This window comes from Ovis canadensis, chromosome 7 (genome assembly GCF_042477335.2).
Source record: "Ovis canadensis isolate MfBH-ARS-UI-01 breed Bighorn chromosome 7, ARS-UI_OviCan_v2, whole genome shotgun sequence".
NCBI classification, from domain to species: domain Eukaryota; kingdom Metazoa; phylum Chordata; class Mammalia; order Artiodactyla; family Bovidae; genus Ovis; species Ovis canadensis.
In genome coordinates this window covers 30475957-30501301 of record NC_091251.1, presented here as the reverse complement: position 1 = coordinate 30501301, position 25345 = coordinate 30475957, and the positions used below count along the sequence as shown (strand labels likewise).

General features: G+C 43.7%; 1 protein-coding gene across 3 annotated transcripts in view; it reads right to left on the bottom strand.

Annotated features, from left to right (window-relative positions):
* The window catches only part of THSD4 (thrombospondin type 1 domain containing 4), a 689604-nt gene that overhangs the window by 622847 nt on the left and 41412 nt on the right, over positions 1 to 25345 (bottom strand). For all 3 annotated transcript variants that reach the window (XM_069595555.1, XM_069595553.1, XM_069595554.1), the window contains one exon: positions 8474 to 8582. In XM_069595555.1, the coding sequence (XP_069451656.1) occupies positions 8474 to 8502 (29 nt within the window). In that variant the 5' untranslated portion in view covers positions 8503 to 8582. The remainder of the gene's footprint in view (positions 1 to 8473; positions 8583 to 25345) is intronic.

The following is a 25345-nucleotide window of genomic DNA, read 5'->3' as shown; positions in this document are numbered from 1 at the left end:
TTAAACTTCTTCCTCTGCCCACTAGGATATAAGCTCCACGAGACCAGGGAGCCTGTTTGGTCACTCCTTTATCTCCCAGCACCAAGCAGACTGTCTGTTATATAGAAAGAGCTTAATTCATTGAATTAATGAATACGCCTTCATCATCTTGTGACCGGTGAAATTTCAAGATGAGTGGAAATAGTGCAAATTAACATATTTTAAAGCGTCCAAAGTAATGTTGGGAGATTTTAAAAGCTATTTTACGAGGGATTTATAAAAATCAGTATGTTTTTGAGTCTCTGCATGTGTGTGTTCAGTTGCTCAGTGGTGTCCGACTCTTTGTGACCCTTTGAACTGTAGCCCACCAGGTTCCTCTGTCCGTGGCTTTTTTCAGGCAAGAATACTGGAGTCTCTACATGACTTCCTCCAAATTTGTTCTTAAAGGATTTACACAAAATGTTTGTGAGTGCTTCTTGTTGCAAAAAGGCTACACAAGTTATGTTAGATGTTCAAATGCTTCTTTTCTTCATCAAGTCGGGCCCTGGTGAGGCTCAGATGCATAGGGGTACCCAATAAAATTGATGCTGGAATAAAATCTTAGTTATTAAGTGGGCTCTGCTATGAATGGAATAGAATAAATTCCCCCAGAGGGGAAATTATTCTTTGGACTGCAATCGCAGCAGCCAGAGCAATATATAACCCCAGGGGCCAGATGAAACTCGGCCAAGGGCTGGAAGCTTCCCACCCCTACACTGCAGACTCCACTTTAGGACACCCCACCCTCCTCACACATACCTATCTAATTGGTAGTCCATAGCTGTGCCCACAGCTCTTCAAAACACTGGCAATCTGGCCCAAAGTCTTGTTCCTGCTGACCCAATTCGAAATTAATGTTTGGGGAATGGGAGAGCATGTGTGTGTCTGTGTGTGTGCAACTCGTGTGTTATTTCACTTTGATAGTTTGCTTTGGCAAACTGCTCCCAGCTTGCAACGTTTTGACAGATTGAAGGCTACCAGGGCCTTTGGCAAACAGATCACATACTCCCCTCCAAGCGGTGAGGGGAGCCACATTCCTAGCAAGACTTTCCGATTCACCTTGCAGGAGAAACAACCCAACAGTTCACACCAATCAGAAAAAAAAAGTCATGCCATTTACCCAACCCTGTTCTAGATTTTAAACACTCCATCATTTCATTTCCTGTAGAAAATAATGCTCATTGAAATTTGGTACAAGATTGACATCATGGAACTGGGACTCTGCCCTTCTGTATCTGCCTGGGCCAACACTTCCCCCAAACCCCCACCCCCAGCCCAATCATCCTTGACTCTAGCAAGGGTGGATCATGTCACAGACACTGTATACCTGGGATTATCTCAATGAACTCAGTGCCACTTGAACACAGTCAAACTACAAAACAAGAAAAAGAGAGAAAAAAAAAAAAACAACTGTACTTCTTTTCCTCTTCAGTTAATACAACCCAAGAGATATTTTGGGAGCAACCTGATCAGGAATAAAATTATATCGACCTTTGAAAAGAGAGCCAAAATCTTAGCACTGAAGTGAAATCTCCACGTACTGCACTCTGGAGATCAAAAATGATTGCTAAGCATTCATTTTACTGTATTCAATCCAACCCTCTAACTTCCTCTCACAGCAGTTAAACAGTAAAGGCAAGAAGGGAAGGAGATGAGTTACAAATGACATTAGCCAGAAGACTACACAGTTACCACTGACCTCAACGCTTACAAGTATTATTTCATCTAACTGCCACAACCATCCTGTCAGATACTTTGTTTATACCCATTCTGCAGGTGAGGAAACTGAGGAACAGAGAGGCCAAGTCACTTAGTGAAAAGTATTGAGTGGCGAAGCCTGATTCCAATGCCAACAGTCAGTGTCTCGGTCTGAACCCTTAACCCCTATGGTCCAGGCCTCCTAGGACACAGCGCACTATGAAACCAAGCATTTGTCACTTTATCACACCAATTTTATCCCCCAGTCTGTATAAGGTGGTGGCTTCCCACATCTGTTTTACTTTCTGTCATTTCTTGCAAAAAATAATCAGAGAATAAGTAGATACAGGAAAACATGTACCAGACTCACTAGAGAATATTCTAGAATAATTGAAACTAGCCATTGAAATTCCAAACTTTAAAAAAGTGCATTCTATTTCTTTGCCCCGCTCTCTCATACAGAGTATGCTGAGCTGTGGTAGCCTTGTTTAGATGGCTCAGAGTCACCAGAGTGAGTATCAATCAGTTGGTGCAGCAGAAGCGGGCAACCTTGGAGCAGAGCAGGCTGAAAGCACCGGAGACGCCTGGGGCTTTCTGAATCCAGTCGGCCCTCTGCCGGCTCCTTCCCGCTGTCAGGTACTGCTCACCTTACTGTGGATGAGCCTGCACCTCTTAACTCCGCTTCCTTCGGGTCAGCCTTGGCCGCGAAAACCTTTAGACAACCAAGCTGCAGCCAAACCAAGACCAAACAGGTTCAAGGAAAAGGCCTGGCTGGCTGTCGTGGCGTAAATGTTTCCATTTTAGAGCCAGACTTAAGGACACCTCTTCTAACTGCGTATTTGTTTTTATTGCTTATTTCCAGGTTCTCAACTCTCACAGCCATTTGTGTTTTCTGGACTGGGGTCTCTGGAAAAGTTCTGTCACAGCACAGCTTTCTTTTTTCATTAATTTATTTGGCTGCAGCACGTGGGATCTTCATTGCAGCATGTAGGATCTCTAGTTGCAACCTGCAGACTGGACTCTTAGCTGTAGCATGTGGGATCCCTGACCAGGGATTGAACCCAGGTCTCCTGCACTGGGAGTGCGGAGTGTTAGCCACTGGACCACCGAGGAAGTCCCTCAGCACAGCTTTTTAAGACACAAAACCCTTCAGTAAATTCCTCAGCTCAGTGGTAGGTTTCTTGAGGAAACTGTTTCTGATACACCTTTGCAGCAAACAGAACCACCAGCACAGTCTTAGTCCAAATGCAGGGCCAATAAATAGCAAGTGAATAAAAGAAAGGAAAGCGAGAATGAAGTGAGGGGAAAAAAGGGATAATGTTCAAACATACACAAGCCCGTGAAACAAAACGTGAAAAGAAAGAGCAGTTGGTAGTTATTTCTACATAAATGAAGCTGAATGCTTTGGAAAAGACTTGATAAAGGCAAGTTGCCAAGAAAAAAAAAAAAAAACACTGGCAAATTTGGTGTGGATTGGACAACTGTAAATGATTAGAAGCAAAAATAATAAAAATTCAGCATCATTCTATACTCAGATTGCTTTGCAAATGTCTTAGATTCTCATTCCACTTGAAAGAAACCCAAATGGAAACCTTTGATAATGCTATGGGTGTGGTCTGTGCAAGAAAGACAATCAGGGGTTCACGCTCAAGGAAAAGTCCTTGGCCCCTACATCAAACACTTGGTGAGTGTACATGTGTTTTATGTTAAAAATAAACTGTTAAAGGTGTGTGTCTGTATCACTTGTACGATTTTCTGCTTTAACCTACTTTTATAATTAAGTAAAAATCCTGATTAGGAAAGAAAAATCTACTTTATTTCTCTCACATTAAAGAGAATTATTAATTTATTCATTCAATGTTCAACAAATCATGGGCTGGCCAAAAACTCCGTTTGAGTTTTTCCGTAACATCTTATGGAAAAACTCGAATTATTTTTTTGGCCAACCCAATATTTATTATGCATCAGTTGAATAGTGGTTTCAGTGTGGGCCAGGGCAATTCAGTCCTGCCTTAGTGACACCCTGAAGTTTAATACTTAGGATCTCAGCCTGGCCTCTTGTGCTTTCTGTCCTGCACCGCCCTTCCCCTTATGCCCCGCCCCTTCCCTCATGCCCCTCCCCTCCTCCTGCCCCATCCCCCTCCTTCTCCTTCCCCTCCCCCTTCCTCCTCCTACCCCTCCTCCTGCCCCACTCCCACCACTCCCCTCTCTCCTGCCCCTTCCTTCCTGCGGCCTCCCTCCATCCTCCTTCTGTCCCTCCCCACTCCGTTTCTTCCTTCTAGTCTTCCTTCTCTTATTTCCCCTCCTCCTCCAACCCACTTCTTGGTCACTGGCATAGGAACACTAACTGATCCCATGACCTTCCCAATTATCACAGATTTCCCCTCTCCAAAGGGAGTCTCAGTTTTCACACCTCAGCTATCACTACTTTGGGCATTCTCTTTCTTGCACTTAAGACTTTTTCAACCTCCTTCTTTCTTGCTTTTTGTCTTCAGGATCTTTTTCCAGTTCTCCAAGAACTGGAACCTTACTCTTTCTCATTTCCTCAATCCCTTATGGTTGTATTTCTCAGTGAAGTAGCTGACAGGCATTAACAGTAATATTCCTGTACTGAACTGTGTATCAAGGAAAAGAAAAGCCTCACGTTTCAGAAGACTAAAACCAGACACTTGACCTAGGGCCATCAACCTGTAAAACCCTTAAAATGATCCAGAACTCTCCTTCATAAGAGCTATAAAAATCACCATCTAACCCTGTAATCCTTCTAATTACATCTGTATTTCTTCAAAAACTACTATTCCAAATAAGAATCCCCGAATCAGCTTTAACCATTTGTTTGGCATTTTCAATAGTTTTGTTTTCCTGTTTTCATTTCAAAGATATATTATGTCAACTGCACAAAAGCACCCTAAAAGGTAAAGAAAGAGCCCTTGACCAGGGTGATTGGCTCTAAAGAAACTTGGTTGGCTGGTCATCTTCAACTGTTATGCTGCTTCTAGAGAGAAAATTGAGTTTCATTCCTCTCGATCACTGAACAAACACACAAAGATGTAATTGTACATACAAGAAAAAAAAAATGGGGCACAATTTGGAGCAAGTCTTTAAGAGATAAATACGCTCCTGAATTACTTAGGGCCTTTTCCTCTCTAACTTGTGATAGGTGACAAATCTTAATCCAGCCTTAACCAACTCTGCTCCAAATGGATATCACCTGTCCTGAATTTTGCACAGCATCCAAGATTCATCCAAGGTCCAAAGACAACTCAATAACCAGCTCTGTGCAGAGTTAGTGTTTCTTTTGCTACTGGATTTAACTATGGCTCTTTTTATTACTACAGACTCTGAGCATGGCAGAGGCACTCTTGCTATATTAATACTCAGGGCTTCTCCATTTCTTTCAATGGAGAAGCTGGCTTTATGTTTCCCTGTGGCTTGGCAAGAATTGGGGAGGGATTTTTAAACAAAATCTCTGCATATCAGAATTGTGAATCCTCTTAACTGTTTTTTTTTCCTCTCAGGGGTTTTCTTGGCGACTAACTCCTAATTTTGACCTGTTTTCTCTATAGGTAGAGATATCCTCCAGCTTTTCCTATTAATCTTTATGCATTTGGCTGCCTTGATCAATATTCTTTTTTTAAACCCTGAGTATTTCTGTGTCTCTATGTGTTTCTCATCTACCAGTTTTATCAAAGACTTTTACTCTTAAAGTAACCATGGCCCTTTCCCCCAGAACATTTTGAAAAGTATTTAAACAAAAGACATTCTTGCTTTTTTTAATCTCCCCTCCCCCTCAGGTTAAAATATATTTATGTGGGCCTCGAAACAGAATGCAAAATGGTTTATGAGCACCTGGCTTATAAAGAAGGAGACTTGGTGGAAATCTTCAGCTGAGCTCTCCTGAAGACTTGCCTGTACTCATAACTCATATATTCTTTCCTTAGAGCAGGACTATTGGAGAAATGTCCTGATGAGTTGTTGTTGTTTAGTCACTAAGTCATGTCTGACTCTTTGCAACCCCATGGACTGTAGCCTACTAGGCTTCTCTGTCTATGAGATTTCTCAGGCAAGAATACTGGAGTGGGTTGCCATTTCTTCCTCCAGGGGATCTTCCCGACCCAGGGATCGAACCCTCATCTCCTGCTAATTTCTGAGCCAGCTGGGAAGCATCATCTGACTGAGCAGCTCTTTCCAAACAATCCCTTCAGCAGGACCCTAATCCTGGAGGCCTGTCAAGACTCCCAGAGTTCTGCCTGGAGGGTAGCAAGGCCACATCTAGCTTTCAACAGCTCCTACCCTGCTAACTTCTAATCTGTTGGCAATTTCTCTGAAATAATGCACAGCTTGGAGGTGAGCCCACCAGGCCTCCCTGGGAGATGGCCTCCATATCACAGATCATTACAGAGGTTAACTGCAGGGGCATCAATTAAAATTCCAAACATTAAGGAAAAAAAAATTTTGCAAAAGGAACTTCTCTCAGATGAAGCCCTTCTTGTACAGCCTGGGTGGCCCCACATTTTTGAGGGTCTTCAGTATTCAAGGGGGCCTTTCTGACAGCAGCCAGACTCACACTTGCTTACCACTTGCTTACTGCATGAGGAAACAACATTTTATTTGCTGCTCTTTTTAATTCAATTAAATACACAACTGTGACTTCCACTTCTGTGTCTCCCATTGGGTCCTGGCGCTCAAATAGGCTGTGGTCCTAACATGACTGAGTGGACAACTGCATGTCTCACTCCCCTGTGGTTTTACAGCAGGACATGGGAGCTTCCACAAACTGGATACACATTTTATGTCCTGAAACAGCTTTTAAACTGTGTTTTAAACTATGGCTAAAAACTGTCCACATGCTAATTTAGATACCAAAAATGAACACTGAAGAGACTCAGGCTGCTCCGTTCATGGCTGGATTTTGTAGAGGCCTCAGAATGGAACACTTCCTGCCTTCTCTGACTCTTTCTGACACATTGGTTTATGTCACTGACGAAGAAGCTTATAGCTCTGCGTGGGTCTTGGGACTGCAGGCCTGCACATGTCAGTTCATGTAAAATTATACAAGCAATTACAGACTAAGAGTACACACACACACTATACTCAGTGAAATGCCAGCCATGGGCTAAGAGCATCTGCCTGACAAATGCTCTAGACCGGGTTGAGCCATTACATGTGGCACCGTCATAATAACATGTTATAGACCGTTTTCACTTTTCAGTGTAAATTCTGGGCATTTGGGACTATTATAGTTATGGAGGGAAAAAAATAAGATAACCTTAGTGATTCAACTTTGAAACAAAAAGTTCTTTTCCCTTTCTAGATTCTGAGTCAATTTCTTTAAAGAGTATCCTGAGATTGTAAAATGAGCTTCACTAAAGAACTGTTACCAATTGCAATTACTTACCTAGATGGACCAAGATTTTCTGAATACTATGCATCTAAAACCAGTCACAAGGTAAACTCGATGCAGAGGCTAACGTATAAGCTCTGCTGCTAAGCCGCGTCAGTCGTGTCCGACTCTGTGCGACCCCATGGACGGCAGCCCACCAGGCTCCCCCGTCCCTGGGATTCTCCAGGCAAGAACACTGGAGTGGGTTGCCATTTCCTTCTCCAATGCATGAAAGTGAAAGTGAAAGTGAAGTGGCTCAGTCGTGTCTGACTCTTCGCGACCCCATGGACTGCCGCCCACCAGGCTCCTCCATCCATGGGACTTTCCAGGCAAGAGTACTGGAGTGGGGTGCCATTGCCTTCTCCGAACGTATAAGCTATCATCTGTAAATTCTGATTCCAAATTCTGATGTTTATGCAAATAGACTCATGAATCTCATAATGTGTAAACATTACAAATTCGAACTTCTAAAATAAATTTCCCTTAATAAAATACTGCCACTGGCTATTTTATAATGATGAAGTATTTTTTGTTGTTTTTTTTACATAGGATTTTGATTGAAGAATTTTTAAAGGGGTCTATCATCTTTAAGAAAGCTTGAAAAAAGTCTCAGTATACAGACTAAATTCCAGAGCACCAAGCCTTTTCCCTGAGTCTACACTGAAGGAATGGGCATCAGGAGATAAACACTGATTTTCTGATCTGTGTACAGAGACCATACTGCTTGTTCCACTTACTTTGCATGGCTGATATCAGTATCAAGTTAAAAATGCAGGGGCAAGTCACAGATGCTTTGAACAAACAGGAGCAGCGAGGCCACCTTTTAAATATACCAGATCAATTATATCACAATCTGTGGGCATGCAGCGAGAGGACAATATTTTCTAAGTTCTTCAGGTAATTTTATTAAGCAGCCATGATAAATACCCACAAGTCCATTAACATTTTTATTTTAAGAAAAATCTGAGGGGACTTTCCTGGCACTCCAGTGGTTAAGACTTCGTGCTTCCAATGCAAGGGACATGGGTTTGATCCCTGGTTGGGGAACTAGGATCCCATATGCCAAGCAGAGCATCAAATGAATAAATAATAAATGAAAACTCTGAGTCCTAGATATCTCTCAGCAAATAGCAGAGCACAGCATAGAGCCCAAGCCACTTAATCTCAGTCTAAGCACTTCTCACCACAGCACATAGCTGTCCAGGCCTCAGTAGCCTTTGTGGGCATCAAACTTGCTACACATACGTACATGGCTCATCAAAAGTACCTGTGAGATGCAGGCCCTCAAGGCTCATTACTAGAAGAAATATACAGGAAAAATCAAATGTTGAATTGTGTATTTTCCTATTTCCTTTTCAAAGATTTTCCACTCACCTGAAGGACTCCATGAAACAGGAAACCATGATCCTGGGTGTCCCAGGAAAAAACAAGGGCTCCTCAGAGATGCTGCCAATTTTCTGCAGATGGGGGTGATGTTCACCTCCTACAGAAGAATAACAATGCTATTTTTAGTATCATCAGCTTACAAAGAGTCTAGAATCTAAGGTTCTGCAGCTTAGGCCAGCCCGTTCAACAAGAAGTGAGGAAATGGAAGACATGAGTACAAAAATACCGTTGCCCATTTATGCCCAGTTATGGTCACCAGATGGCCCAAATGAAAGTTGATTATGCATGAAAGTGAGGTAACAGATTTACAGGACACTCAGCACAGCGACCCAGAGAGAATGTTCAATAAGCCACCATCAGTGTGACTACTTCAGAGTCCAAGCCAACAGCAGAGCTGTCGTTAGGCAAATGCGCACCGGAAATCTTGTTCCGTCCATTAAAGGCTACTTGACCCATTAGAAAGTCCTTTCACCTCTGTGTCCTGGTTACTCCACCTGAACAGTGGGGGTAGAACTACTGCCTAAACACAAAGAGAAATGACATCTGGATACTGACAAACCTTGACAACATCACACAAGTGAAGTACAAAAGGCTACGTATTGTATGATTCCATTTACAGGAAGTGTTCAGAATAGGCAAATCTATAGAAACAAAAAAAAAATACATTCGTGATTACCAAGGTCTGGAGGGTGGAGAGGGGCTACTTCGAGGGTGTGAGGATTCCGCCTGAGGTGACAAAAATGTTCTAAAGTTAGATTGTGATGATGGCTGTACAATTTTGTGAATACACTAAAAAAAAAAAGTTTAATTCTACATGTTACATCGGTAAAGTATATGGCATGTGAATTACATCTCAATAAAACTGCTCAGGACTTCCCTGGTGGCCCAGTGGTTAGGACTCTGGGCTTCCACACAGAGAGGGAACAGGTTCAATCTCTGGTGGGGGAACTAGGATCCTACATGCCATGTGGTACAGACAAGAACAACAAAAAAGGAAAAGAAAATAAAACCTGTTCGAAAAATATGTCCTAAAGAACTAAGGCAGGTTGAGAATATTAAACAAGTGGACACATGTCGTATGCTTAGCCCAGTGCCTAGAACAGAGGATGCTCAATTAAAAGTAGCTCTGGGGAATTCCCCGGCAGTCCAGTGGTTAGAACTCAGCGCTTTCATTGCACTGGGCCTGTTTTCAATCTCTGGTCAGGGACTCAGATCCTGCACAGCATGACCAAAAAAAAAAAAAAACAAAACCCTGAAAAAAAAAAAGTAGCTCTGAAGATACCGATGCAGGAAGAGGTCAAGTAACATAAAGTCTGTTGTCACAGTAACAACAGGAAGGTAAAACCCCTCACCTACAAACACTACTCCATTCAGAAAATTGCACTAAACACAATTTCTCAACATTGTCAAATGAGGCAGTGGTTTCAAAGGTAAGTTATAAATACCATCAGACAGCCTGGGATGGGAGGCTAGGTTGGAATGGAATGGAATGGGGAGAAAAATCATGGTCTAGACTCCTCTCCTCACACACCTCCTCCCAAGGAAAGACAAAGAAATGAAGCAGGGTTTCAAGGTGTGCCCAGGAGTCCTCATTAATAAAGCCAGAGTTTTCCAAAATCATTGGTTTCCAAATTCTCCTCAGGACTTCACATTTCCTTTTCACTAGAAAGGCGAGGTGGGGGATAAATTACAAGGACTTATGAAAAGACAGTCAAAAGAATCAGAAAATTCCATTTGCAGGGGAAAAAAAATCAAGACATTTAAAGTCACCACCAGCCATTTCTGGGGGTTATTAAGACAGTCAAATCTCTTGACTGTAATCACCCCTAATTAGCCATCAGCAACTCATGAAATTACTCATGGTATTGAAGACCCTTAAATTCCTGGGTCTCAGCCAAAAGTTACACTGAGATCCACCAGGAAGAAGGCCAACAAGTGCAAATTGGAACAGTTAAAACCCCTCTGAATCCGAGGCACAGTCTTCTTACTCTTGGCTGGGAAGCGGATACGCACAAAGACAGGGTTTAACTTGGGAGTCAGATGAAATCTCTGCCAAGCTCTTGATAATGATCAACTAATCAGTAATTATTTACTTAGTATTTGGGGCACTCAGGTTCTTTCCAAGGTGCTATGGAATTCAAGAGAAGATGAGGCAATGCAGAGTCTTACGTTTCCAACTTAAAACGTGGATAAGTTTTACGGACATGAAATTGTGTGGGAAAAGGTCAGAGTCACCCAGAAAACTTAGGGTAAAGAGTATGATGCAGATACCCTGAGCACAACTGGAGCTAGTTCAGGAGGAGAATCACTAGGGAGCTAGTATCAACAAAGAAGGTAGGACTGAAATCCGTCCTTAGAGCCTGTGCGGGTTACAAAAGAACAACCCAGAGGGGTTGGCAAGGGTGTACACTACAACCTGAAAGGCCTGGATCGAGGGCCAGTTTTCCCACTTATTAACCGGTGACCTCAGGCAATTAACCTTTTAGACTTTCAACTTCCTCATCTGTAAAACAGGGGTACTATCTATAATACAGTCGTAGTATTAAATATTTATTGAAAGTCCATGATGTGGATGCTAAACACCCACTCTCTCTCTCTCTCTCTCTCACACACACACACACACACACACACACACACACACACACCAGGCATGGTCCCTGCCCTGAAGGAAATTACTGGGTTGGCCAAAAATTTTATTTGAGTTCTTCCATAAGATGTAACAGAAAAAAAAACCTGAACGAACTGTTTGGCCAACTCGATACAATCTAGATGCTAGAGGGCTGCACACCTGAAAGAAAGTGAAGCATAAATAAGTATAAAAATACAACTGTGATATGAGCCATGGAAGAAAGTGCAAGGTGCCTCAGAAAGTATCCTGGACAGTGGTCAGAGACGGTCCCTCTGCAGAAGGCCTTTATGCTGGGTTTTGAGGGGTGAGTGGGAGTCAGTCAGGTGAAAAGGGAGGGGGCACTCCAGGGAGGGGGAATCACACTTGAAAGGTGTGTGAAGACCTGGGAGGAAGGAGGAGGCAGCATGGTAGGAATGTAGCAGCTGAAGGAGAGCGTGGGGAGAGCTAATCCTCTACTGAGTAATAAAGTCCCCAGAAGGCGGTAAATGACTGCTGAGGTGGGAAAGAGAAAGAGGTGTCAAAAGTGACTCCCCCCAGATTTCTGGTGGACGGAAGTAGCAAAAGGAGGTGCTAATGGAGCTTTTTTGGTTTTGTCAGGAAAGGAAGGGCAACGTTGAGGAAAGAGGGTGTTATGCAAAGCAGTGGTTTCCAAATCTGACAAGAAGTCAACCAGAAAAACATCTTAAATCATCTAAACGGTTTGAAAATAGATTTACAACTGCTGCTGATAACCACGAGCCTCGTTCTTTCTGTGTATTTTGCCTTCGGATATTTGCTGATAACAGAATGAAGCCAACACGATTAGCATGTCATTTTAAAATGCAGTTCCTTTCATCTTTATGCCACCCTTTCAAAATCCCCATTTTGAGTGTATGTTTTATGTGGTCACATCACACACCAGTAGGTTAAAAAAATAACCAAACATAGATCAGTGCTATATGCTGAAACATTTTTTACTGATGGGGTGCAATCAAAAAAAAATTTGCGGCAGCCACTACTCTTGAATGTTTTTTGACCAACTTTTCGTCAGATGTGACTGGTCACTTTCATCTGCTGAGATGGTTGGTGAGCGTGTCCTGGCATCCACTTGGGTTTCCATGACTGTAATAGGGAATAACAAATCTGACTCCATGTTGGATCTTTCTCTCTTAACTTTTGCACTATATTGCTTTTGCTACAAGTTGATCACTCAAGGGATGTTACCTATAGTTTAAAGTGTACATAATGGTCCATCTCGGGGAACCCTGCCTCCCACACCTGAGCATTAAGCTAAAATACCTTTGTTTAGCTCACAGGAAACCTCCTGACCAGGCCCACCTGTGAATAGCTGCAGGAAGGAAGAAACTAACACATGCCCTCTGGGGTCTGGCTGGAACCAGGAAATCATTCCAACAACTTGTCACCCCTTTGGAGGGCTTCCCTAGTGGGGTCGGTGCTAAAGAATCCATCTGCAATGTAGGTTATGCGGGTTTGATCCCTGTGTCAGGAAGATCCCCTGGAGAAGGAAATGGCAACCCACTCCAATATCTTTGCTTGAGAAATCCCATGGACAGAGAAGCCTGGCAGGTTATTGTCTGTGGGGTCCCAAAAGAGTCGGACACAACTCAGTGACTAAACAACAGAGATAACCCTTTTTGCTTTACCGCTTCACCTCCCCTCCTTTGTTCTATAAAAGAAACTATCATCCAAGCCTGGGGAAGATGGTTCTTTGGGATATGAGCCCACCATCCTCACGACTTTCCAAATAAAGTCACTATTCCTTGCCCCCAAAACTCTCCATTGACTGGCCTGTGGCCTGTCCTGCGGCAAACAGTACAAGCTTGGACATGCTACCATGATTAGTATGTGTGAAATCAGTTTTGCTTTTCAAACTGCGGGTCATGACCCATTAGTCTGTCATGAAATCAACTGCATGAGTCATGACCTGCACCTTTTTAAATGAAAGAGAAAATAGCAGTGTTTATCACACACAGTGAGGCTAAGTGAGTATGTCTCACTGAGGCTCCTGGTCAGAAAAGTTTAGAAGCCCTGGCTCTGGGGGATCAGAAGGCACTGCGGGATTCTCACTGTGATGGGGGGAATAAAATCGTGAAGATGGAGCCAAGACATATTACCCAAGCCCTGGGAAATGCCAGGAGAATTCTGATGAGATGGATGAGAAAGAGCCCTCATAGGTTCTGGAGCGGGGAGGGACCTGATGAAAGTGAAGTTTCCCGAAAACCCATTTGGCCACAGCTCTAGGACTGAGTAAACACGCTATCCGTGGAGTGAGTCGCCCTTGCGGGTTTGCTCCTGTTGATTTATAACCTTTCTTGACAGTGAACAAAAAATAATCAAACAATCTAGTTTCTGTTGGAACATATGCTCCCTGGTGGCTGGAAGCCCCGCTGGCTGTCCTTTCCACAGAGACCTTGCAGGAAGGCTGGACCAGGCACCTGACATGGCTCAGGCCAAAGTCACAGGCCCCAGTACCTCAACGGTGGGGAGGATGTGGCAGGAAATGCGAAGGCTGGGGACGAGAGGATGGAAAGAGAGTCCAGGAGAGATGTGACTCAGGACAGGAGATGGCTTCCTGACCCCAGAAGGGGTCATCGTGCCCGAGGCACTGGCACAGCTGTGCTGCCCTTTCTGACAGTCCACCTCTGAGCATCCTTCCTGCCCCTTCTCCTGGCCTGCAGAACCCCTGGAAGATCCCCCTCTCTGATTTCAGCATACCCCAGAAAGAAGCGTCTGCTCAGCCTCTCAGGTTTGGGTTCAGTGAGACCACCTTGTATCCACACCTCAACCACAGACAAGCCAGTCCCCCTCCCGTTCCCCCAACAAGGGAATTCCCACAAGGGAAAGCCACCACCCAGACAAACAAAGGCCCTAGACCCTGGGGAGAGGAAGTGACTCACCAGTGGAAGAATGAGAACCACAGGTTTCAGAGAGAGGAGCCATTTAGACCCCAAGTCAGCACCCAGGAGGATCATGAGTGAGGACGAGTCTCAGACCTACCTATTCCTCTGTGAAAGCTGCCCCCGAGGGTCTTGATATGCTGGAGCCTCCATCCTGCCCTGTCATGTCTTCACCAATAACGTCAGCATCACCTTCTCCTGCCCCGCCTGTGTCTTCTCACAGAACTCTCCTCCCTTAGAACTCTGGCCCGCTGTGTACTGCGCCCCTACCTGAGGCCTGGTTGTCTGTGGACCAGAGTACCAGGTGTCAGCTCCCAACATCAGGGCATCCAGCCCACCTCTGTCTTAAATTATCAGAAAAGTGGAAGAAAACTCAATGTCAGGAATCAACTTTTACTACACATCAGATACACGACATAAGCGTGTGATTTAATTCTTACAGCAAAACCGAGACCACGCGATGGGTAGAGGATAGGGCTTGGACTTGAAGACAGACCACCAACCACAGGGCTTCTCCTTTTTTCACTTTATTAGAGTCACTGCCTCCCGTGTAGCAGAGGATCATAGCTGGACACTCAATAAATGAATGAATGGAAGGATAGATGCCATCCCAAGGGGACTGGGTGTATCTCACCTGTTTTGCTAGGAGATGAAACATTTCAAGACGTGACTTGACTGTGCCATGAACATCACTTAGAGCAAAGTGAGCCAAGATGAGCAATGTAATAACCTATTATTTCAGATAATAATAATGTAGCTGGGAACGCTAACAAACACCTACTGAGTGGGTGCCATGTGTCATACGGTATCCTGAGCATCTTATATTCACTCATTTTCTCCTCACAACAACCCCATGAAAGAGGCGTCATTGAGAAATGGAGGTGCCAAGAAGTCAAATAACTCTCCCAAAGTCACCCCGCTAGCAGGTGGGAAAGTCACAATACAACCCAGGCAGCCTGAGCCCAGAGTTTATGCACTTGACCATCATTTGATGCTGCTTGCTATCCACACACGAACAGTGCCAGCTTAAAGGAGCAAAACAGAGGTTGCATCTGCAGCTGTCTTTTCCCTGGTGTCCTCTAGAGTTAAAGGAACATTCTAAGTTTCAATCGATACATTGGATTCCTCAAGTCGCAACACAGCAGAGTGGTCCCATGTCTTCTGTAGGGCTGGGACTAGCCATCCTGAGATCATCCTTGAGTATTTGTATGGGGGCATATAGGTTACCAGCTAATGAGCTCTCAATACCTCTTGGGTTAGCAAGCTTCATTCAAGATAGTACATATGACAATGGGTGGGGGATCCCTGCCCTTGAGGAGCTTAGACTTTTACTGAGGCAGCCAAATAAACACACAAAAGTGAAAGTGAAAGTCGCTCACTTGAGTCGGACTCTTTGCAACCCCATGGACTACACAGTCCATGGAATTCTCCAGGCCAGAATACTGGACTGGTCAGCCTTTCCCTTCTCCTGGGGATCTCTCCAACCCAGGGATCAAACCCAAGTCTCCTGCATTGCAGGCAGATTCTTTACCAGCTGAGCCACAAGAGAAACCCCAATACACAAATACATAGATAAATATTTCTTTCACAATGACACGTCACCCGAGACTGAGGGACCAATGGCTGTACAGGCAAAAGGAATGCCAACAGTCCAAAAAAGTAAATCTCACAGTGGACTTTCATTGTTAGCACTTACAGTATTCTTTTGAGACAGCAATATCCTTTGAAGAGTCACCATTAACAACAAGGTGGGCAAATTTGCCAGCCAACAATGGGAGGTACAGGACAGAAGCTAGAAGCTTGTAAGCTAGAAGCTTACAAGAGAATGGATTACCATCTCTTTTAACAGAGATGTTAGGCATGCTTGCTCTATGCTCTGTTTATACTTCTCCCTCACTGGCCGGGGAGCTTCTCAAGGCCAGGGATACGTTTATTCATCTTTACATCTTTGCTCATCTTTGCCTGGGACACAGTGGCTATGCAATAAGAGCTTGATGAATGAATGAAGGATGAATGGTGTGTGTCTCCAACAGACTTTTGCTGAATTGCTAGGTGCTCAGTGAATTGCTACAGACTGCCCTGGAGACAGAATGAAGGCACCAGGCCACTGCAGACGCGTGCTGCCTCCACAGCGCGTCCAACCCTCCCAAGCCCTCCACTGGCCATCATCATTCGCCACAGCCCTTTCAGGAATCCTGCCCCAGGCAGCAGTGCTATGCTCTGCTGTGCTTAGTCTCTCAGTCGTGTCTGATTCTTCATGACCTCGTGCACTGTGGCCCGCCAGGCTTCTCTACCCATGGGGATTCTCCAGGCAAGAATACTGGACTGGGTTGCCATGCCCTCCTCTAGGGGATCTTCCCAACCCAGGGATCGAACCCAGGTCTCCCACGTTGCAGGTGGATTCTTTACCATCTGAGCCACCATGGAAGCCCAGGGTATTGAGAAAACAGACCTTGGGGCCCCAGGCCTGGTCACATTTCCAGTATCACCCTACTGGGCTGAGGCCAGCCAGAGAGACGGGCCCCTGATATTCCCTCTGCTCTCTGTCTTCGGTATTTTCTCCTACCCCTCGCAAGCCCATCCTTCTTCCACATCATATTGAAACTCAGCCACGGAACTCATTTTTTCCCACTGAACCTCCATTCTGCAAATCAGCTGGCTTGCCCAGAGCATCCTGAAAACCCAGAGAATTGGAATTAAGAAAAAATGTTGAGAAGATTCTTAAAACTCCCTGGATACTTTTAAGCAAACACATTACAGCAGGTTTTTGCTAACTCATTAAAGAAATCACCTTAGTTCTCCTTTCTTCCCTGGAGAAACTAGGTAATCAGCATGGATTAGTCAAGGATTTCAAGGCAAACTACATCATTTTCACGGTCATTGACATTAATGTGGTGTATATTTGTTTTTACTCCTAAAAAAGGTTTCCCAGGTAACCCAGGAAAACAGTCCAGGGTAGAAATATCAGGCAGGCAAGATATTTTCAATAAATGAGCCATTTGTTCCTGCTTCTGTACAGAGTTGCTTTTTCAATTTCAGATGACATGATACTGCAGATAAAAGGGAGAAATGCATTTGGAGTGAGAGTGCTTTCTCTTGTCCAAACATTGCTTACTTAGTCATTTGATTTACAGCCACTTGATAAACCTGGTTGAATTTCTCTACTTCTGTGTAGATATCACACTCAGAGCTCCAACCCAGAAATTGTCACAGCGTATCATTATGACTGGTGCTTTCCTTTCCTCCCCATAACGGGACACTACAGAAGAGTAAAGAGTTTTCTCAAGGAATTACTTTTTATATTCTTGGTTCCTAGAACGGCACTTCGGGGCACAGCAGGTGTTCTGTGACAGCAAGGAGAACTTACATCAATCTCACTTGGAGGGCCTTCTCTTCAGGCATGATTGTAATACATTCCAAACGTACTGATGCCCAGCCTGCAGTCTGAGTAGAGACTCTACTGCTTTGTAATAACTATAACTGCTTCTGAAATTAACACCATCAATGACATTCTCTGCTGTCTTCAGACACACATCATCGTGAACTGTGAAGGGATGCAGGTCACTCTCACCAGGAATCAAAGACATCTACAGACAGACTCCATTTTTCCTCCCTGCTCAGAATTCAACCCCTCCCCAGCATCCTCTGCCAAGAATGATTTGTAATCCCTGGGTTGTAGACATCGAAGGAAATAAGATCAGACTTCCACAGCCTGAGTTCTGCACAAGAACCACAGATTTTCTGACGTGCTACCCAAGCCTTCTCCAAGATGATGAGCCATCTCATTGCAAAAAGCAATATATTTTCCAGCCACTTTTGATCGAAGGCAGGTGGCCATGGGACGAAGGGCAGCTCTGGCTCAGGCTGAGCTACCCTTCTGGCCCACTTTCTCTCCTTTTGCTATAAGGTTCAGGTCCTGATATCTACAAATGGCCCTTGGCCCTCTGGCAATCACCTGTGTACATCTGTGTATGCACACACACACCCACACCCACACACACCCACACACATACACACACATCAGGTAAGGCAGATGCGCCAAGAGTACTAACAGAACAAACTCACAGACAACCAGCGTCATTTTTATCCATAAGGTGGGTCTAGGTGAGACTTAACGACTGCGTGGAACACTTAGAAAAAAAGACGTTTATAAAATTGTACATGTTTATTGAAGAAAAATTGAAAACAGCAGGGAAACATAAAGAAGAAAGTGATAATTACTCATAACCTCACGATCCCGGTCAGCCACTCAGTGTTTTGGGTGTTTTTCCTTCTGGTGTTTGTTTCTATGCTTAATAATTTTATATGAAGTGGAAGTGTTAGTCATCAGTCACGTGTGACTCTTTGCAACCCCATAGACTGTATAGCCTGTCAGGCTCCTCCGTCCATGGAATTCTTCAAACAAGAACACTGGAGTGGGTAGCCATTCCCTTCTCCAGGGGATTTTTCTGACCCAGGGATCGAATCCAGGTGTCCCGTATTGCAGGCAGATTCTTTACTGTCTGAGTCCCCAGGGCAGGTGGATACACTCTTTTTGAAAGCAACCCATAAGTAAGAAGGAGCTTAAATAGTTATACCTTTTGGTTTAGTGATTCTGGCTTTAGGAATCTACTATAAGGAACTAAGCAGAGAAACAGGTAAGGAATTTCCTACAAAGATATTCATCACAGATTCCAACAATAAAGGAATTTCTTAGATATGTTTTCTGGCTTCCATCAGGTTAAAAATTACACAGTGATTAAAATATTTATGAATGTTACTAATAAAATGCTTATGATTTAAAGTGAAAAATAAAATGCAAAACTATTTGAGTGATTATATATAGAACATATAGATAACATACATAAGTAAATATTAATAAGTAATATAACGATTATGTGTAAGTATATATGAATAAGTAATATATAGACAACATATATAAATATATATTCTATATTTCAGTATAGAATATTAAAATATTTTAATCACTGTTTAATAGTTCACCCCACAGAAGCCAGATAACACTAAGGAATTCTTTTATTGCTGAAATCTGTGACAAACATCCTTATAGGAAATTCTTAACCTGTTTCTCTGTTTAGTTCCTTACAGTAGATTCCTAAAACCAGAATCACTAAGCCAAAAGGTATAACTATTTAAAATCCTTCTTACATATGAATTGTTTTAAAAAAGAGTGTGTCCACCTAAAATCCCACTGAAATGGGTAAAATCAACACACTTGCCAATAATGTTAGCATTATAGTAATTTCCAATTTGATGCGTAGTTAGTTAGGGTAAGCAAGTGGTTACAACAAGCCATCCCAGAGTTTCAAAGGCTTAACACACAAAAAGTTTTTGCTCAATTCATTATCTGATGTGGGTTGGCAGGGGCATTCTGCTCCACACAGGCATGCAGGCATCCAGGGAGCCAGTCTCCTTTCAGCTAAGGACGTCACCATTGTCTAGGGCCTCAGAATCCTCCACTGTTTTTTTTTATTTTTATTTTTTGTCCATTCAGTGAACAAACAAGGGAAAAGGGAAAGCATGCGAGACTGAGCTGACAGCTCCAAAGAGGCAACTTAAGTCACCGCCACTCTCTATTCCATTAGTCATATGGCCACACCTAACTGCAGAGCCTGTGGGAAGGTGGTCTGTCCACATTCCCAGGAGGAAACTTTTGGGTAAATGACTTTTCCTGGTACAGGATGGGCATATATGTGTTAGTCACAATAGGCAAAAAAAAAAAAAAAAGTCGTTTTAACTGTATTTCCTTTGATTATTAGTAAAGTTGGAACAGATTTTCATTTTTATTACCCATGCACACTATCTCTTCTGTGCATTTTGCCAGTTTTTCTGTTGAGTTCATAATGTTTTCAGTTGAGTTTTAAGAAGCACTTTCTATATTAAGGACACTGACTCTTATTTTCTCAAGTTCTTTCAATTTGATTTTTGTCATTTAATTTTGCTTATAACTTTTATGAAAATAAGTTTTCTTTTTTTTTTCCTGCCATACAGTAGATCCTTGTTGGTTCAGTTCAGTCACTCAGTCACGTCCAACTCTTTGCAACTCCAAGGACTGCAGCATGCCAGGCTTCCCTGTCCATCATCAACTCCCGGAGCTTACTCAAACTCATGTCCATCGAGTCAGTGATGCCACCTAACCACCTCATTCTCTGTCATCCCCTTCTCCTCCCGCCTTCAATCTTCCCCAGCATCAGGGTTTTTTCCAATGAGTCAGTTCTTCGCATCAGATGGCCAACATATTGGAGTTTCAGCTTCAGCATCAGTCCTTCCAATGAATATTCAGGACCGATTTCCTTTAGGATGGACTGGCTGGACCTCCTTGCAGTCCAAGAGACTCTCAAGAGTCTTCTCCAACACCATAGTTCAAAAGCATCAATTTTTCAGCAGTCAGCTTTCTTTATAGTCCAACTCTCACATCCATACATAACTACTGGAAAAATCATAGCTTTGACAAGATAGACTTTTGTTGGCAAAGTAATGTCTCTGCTTTTTAATATGCTGTCTAGGTTGGTCACAGCTTTTCTTTCAAGGAGCAAGTGTGTTTTAATTTCACGGCTGCAGTCACCATCTGCAGTGATTTTGGAGCCCAAAACAATAAACTTTCTTACTGTTTCCAATGTTTCTCCATCTATTTGCCATGAAGTGATGGGACCAGATGCCATGATCTTAGTTTTCTGAATGTTGAGTTTTAAGCCAACTTTTTCACTCTCCTCTTTCACTTTCATCAAGAGGCTCTTTAGTTCTTTACTTTCTGCCATAAGGGTGGTGTCATCTGCATATATGAGGTTATTAATATTTCTCCCGGCAATCTTGATTCCAGCTTGTGCTTCTTCCAGCCCAGTGTTTTTCATGATGTACTCTGTGTGTGAGTTAAACAAGCAGGGTGACAATATATAGCCTTGACGTACTCCTTTCCCAATTTGGAACGAGTCTGTTGTTCCATGTCCGGTTCTAACTGTTGCTTCTTGACCTGGATACAGATATCTCAGGAGGCAGGTCAGGTGGTCTGGTATTCCCATCTCTTTAAGAATTTTCGGGTTTGTTGTGATCCACACAGTCAAAGGCTTTGGCATAGTCAATAAAGCCTCTGGCAACTTGTTAGTTACCTATTTTATTTACTTTTTGTCACAATATTTATTTATGTGATTTCTTAACCCAATGTAGACTTCTCTCCAGTATTAAGAGTCAAAACCTTGGGGGAGGGGACTTATGACAGTTGAATGCTGTGAGGAAGTACTGTTTTATTTATTTTTTTAAAACTTTTTATTTTATTTCAAGGTACAACCGATTAACAGTGTTGTCATAGTCTTTAAATCTATCAGGCATTTCCTTTGTGACTTTCTGATTGACTTCTCATCACAAAATCACAAAGCACACAAAAACTGGGAGATTCCAACCCAACTCTCCAAATCCATTATTTTTTAGTCATGATTCACAGATGAATAAACTGATACTCAGTGAAACCAAATGACTGTTACAAAGTATCACAGCTAATTAGACACAGAGCTCGGACTAGAGATTTTTAATTTTTGATGAGTGTATAATATGTGACAGGCTGTACTGAACACTTTTTAAACATTATTTTATGAGGCAGGTGCTATCGATATGCCCATTTTACAGAGGAGGAAACTGAGGCTGCGAGCAGTGAAGCACTGTGCCCAAGGTCACCAGAAGCAATATGCCCCTAGTAAGGGGCAGAAGCATGATGAAACCCAAGGCCACCTGGCTTGTCTCGGCACTCCACTAAGTTACCTCTCAGGTCCCCTGACACACTGCGTCAGATACACATTTCCTGGAGAGCTGTTTTTGTTCACATTCACCAGGTACACAACACAGGTTGCAGCCTGGGTCTGGCCAGGGGAGCTGGTATGCGTGAGGTTGTGCTCTGCGTGTTCATTCCACTACTGCTCTGGCCTTGAATCCAGAATGTCATCTCAGTGCCCCCACACACTTGCCCGTCCAGTACACATCCTGGCTCCATGTGCCTCGACCGCCATAACTCAGCCAGCCACACACTCTGCCCTTGGTGCTTCTGAACATCAGAGGAAAGGATTTGCCCTTTCCTGCTCGGCTCTTGGGGCTTCTGCATTGACATTTGAGTTATGTCATTATTTTTTTAAGCGATAGAAATCTAGTCAATGATTTGTAGCAATCACTGCTGGGCAATGTAGGCTGAAAGGCTCCATATATCCTTAACGGAGGGAAACAGAAACCCAGCAAATTAGTCTTATTTCCTTGACACAATTCTGTGATAGGCTGGTATTAGGTAAAGCTGAAATCGGGTGCTGTGATTAAAAGATTATGGTAATGCAAACCAGACACCCATCTTGTGAATTAGGAACTATTTTCAAGGAAACCAAGACAGGCAAGTCATTGAAGCCAAAGGTCACCCAGAGGTCAAGGGGACGATAAAAGGCAACTGGGTTTAGGAAGCATAAAACTGTTACTGTACCCATTTTCTTGAACCCCATCATCAGAGGCCACGCAAGTCTGTTCTCCTCTGTCTGCCTCACCGACTTTCATTGTGATCCAAACAAGCATAGAAAAATATCAGTCATAACCCATCCCCCACTAATGAGCTGTGTGTACTGGGTAAGGACTCTTACACTCTGACCTCTTTGATAATTATCTCCTGCTGAGGTCTCAAAAACCCAACATGAGACCTACTCTCTCATTCAGATGCTTTCCTGTACTTCTAGTTTCCTCCTGCTGGTGGCCCACCCAAGATGAATAATAAAAGGACCTGGACCTGGTCACCACCTCCACACCAAGCCCTCTTTCTGCCACCCTTTCCTGCTTTGGTGGTGGTATAACTATTCTTTTTTTTAAACATTAATTTTTGTATTTGGCTGCATCGGGTCTTAAGTTGCGGCACACAGGATCTTCAGAGTCATGTGGGATCTTTCGTTGCAGTGCACAGATTCTCTAGTTGAGAGGCACAGGCTCAGCTGCTCCACGGCATGTGGTATCTTAGTTCCCTAACCAAGGGTGGAACCCACATTTCCAGCAATTCAAGTTAAATTCTTAACCACCAGACCACCACCAGGGGAAATCCTGGTATCACTATTCTTCCAATGGATAAAGCTCAAAGCCTGCCTGGGCTTCTGATTCCCCCTCCGGTGAGCCTTAGGCCCCATCTCTCACCAGCTCTCAATTCTGCATTTGCATTATCTCTCAGATAAACTTTCCCCTCTGCTCTCCATCTTCCACCAGCCTTTTCAAATCATCATCCAGATCACGGCGGTTAGTGTTTCTTCCATTTCCCCTATGCACCTTTACCAAAACTCAGATGGGCACGCTTCTGGGTGCTCTATTTTGTCCTTTGCCAATACCACACGGTCTCGATTATTTTAGCGATAAGTCTTGAAACCTAGAAGACTGATTGCTTCTACTGTCTTTTTTTTTTAGATTTATTTATTTAACTTGTTTTGTGGTGGGTCTTTGTTGCTGCATGAAGGCTTTCTCTAGCTGCAACAGGCGGGCGCTACTCTCTGTTGTGGTGCAGGGGCTTCTCATTTCGGTGGCTTCTCTTGTTGGGAAGCACAGGCTCTAGGTTCACGGGCTTCAGGAGTTGCGGTGCATGGGCTCAGTAGTTATGGTGCAGGGGCTTCATTGACCCATAGCGTGTGGAATCTTCCCGGACCAGGGATTGAACCAGGGTCCCTTGCACTGCAAGGCAGATGCTTAACCACTGGACCACCAGGGAAGCCCCCTGATTCTTCCTACTTTCTTTCTTTTCAAAATTGTTTTCAGAAATTTGAGTATAGACATATTTTTGGTATGGATTTCTTTGGGTTTATCCTGTTCAGAATTTACTAAGCTCCTTGAATCTAGAGACCTTCCTAACCGCAAGAAGTTTTCAGCAATAAGTTCACTGAGAACTTTTTCATTCCCATCCTCTTTCCTCTCTACTGGGATTTCAAAGACACAAAATGTGAGATCTTTTGTTAGTCCTACAGGTCCCTGAGAATCTGTTCTTCTTTTCTTCCACTCGTCTATTTTTCTCTCTGTTGATCAGATTGGGGAATTTTATGGTTATATCTTCAAATTCACTGATTCATCTCCATTTTGCTGTTTAGCCCATCCAGTGAGATTTTTTTTTCAGTTATTGCCTTCTTCAGTTCTAAATTTTCATTTGGTTTTTCTTCATGCCTTTTGTTTCTTTGCTGAGACTTCCTTTTTTCTCATTTAAGCACGTTCATAACTGCTCACTGAAGCATTTTCATGATGACTGCTTCAATATCTTTGTCAGAAAACTGCCACATCTCTCATTTCAGCGTTGGCATCAGTTGATTGTCTCTTCTCATTAAATCTGAGATTCCCATGAATCTTGGTGTGATAAGTGGTTTTTAATGGAAACCTGGACATTTTAGGTATTCCCTTACAAGGCTCTAGAAATTACTTAAACATTCCATTTTAGCTGGATTACTCTGACACTGCTTCAGCAGAGGAAGGGAAATCCTATCACATTACAGTCAGGTGGGGACAGAAGTTCAGGTTCCCCACTTGGCCTTCACGGACAGCTAGCTGAGTGGGCAGGGGACTCGTTATTACGCTGAGCAGGGTAGGAGGTTCTAGCTCCCAAGCACGTCTCCACTGATACTTTCCTGGCTGGGAGGGGTAGAAGGGCCTCATCACGGTGCCTCACGTGGCCTCCACTGGCACACTGGGGTGGGGGCAGGAAGCAGGGGAGAATGCACGGCCTAGTTACTACTGGGTGGTGTAAGAGTCCTGACCCTCCATGAGGCCTCCACTGACCACCCAGTGGCACGGAGCAAGGCCATCTCACTGCCGCTGGTTGGGAGTGAAGGTCCAGGTTCCCCACATATCTCAACTGAGAATTGAGTGCTCAGAAATGGCTATCATCATTCATTTAGGAGTGAGGAATGAGTGACCCCAGAGACAGAGTAGAATGGGTTACTGGAGATTAAATGGCAAAGCAGTGGCAAAGTCAGGACTGAATGCCCATGCCCCTGGCTCCAAGATCCCCTGTCTACACACCAAAGAGTTCCAAAAATACAGCAAGAATGCCAGCCCCCTGCCAATATAACAATGCAAAATCTCACCAGCCAAAGGGTAGTGGCTGCCTCTCTTCACATCCTGCCAGACCCCAGGCCAGAAAGCACACGTGGTTATGCACATCAGCCCCCGAACAACACAAACACACGTCTACTCAAGACGGGCCTTCCATCCAACACACACAGCAAAAGCATACTCGTGAGCCAAGAACTACAGCATCACAGTCACCTTCGGGGCTGGTGGTCTCCCATCTGGAGAGGATCCTGGCTTTCCTACCGTTGGAATCTCTGAAACCAAGATACACCCAGGAGCTGC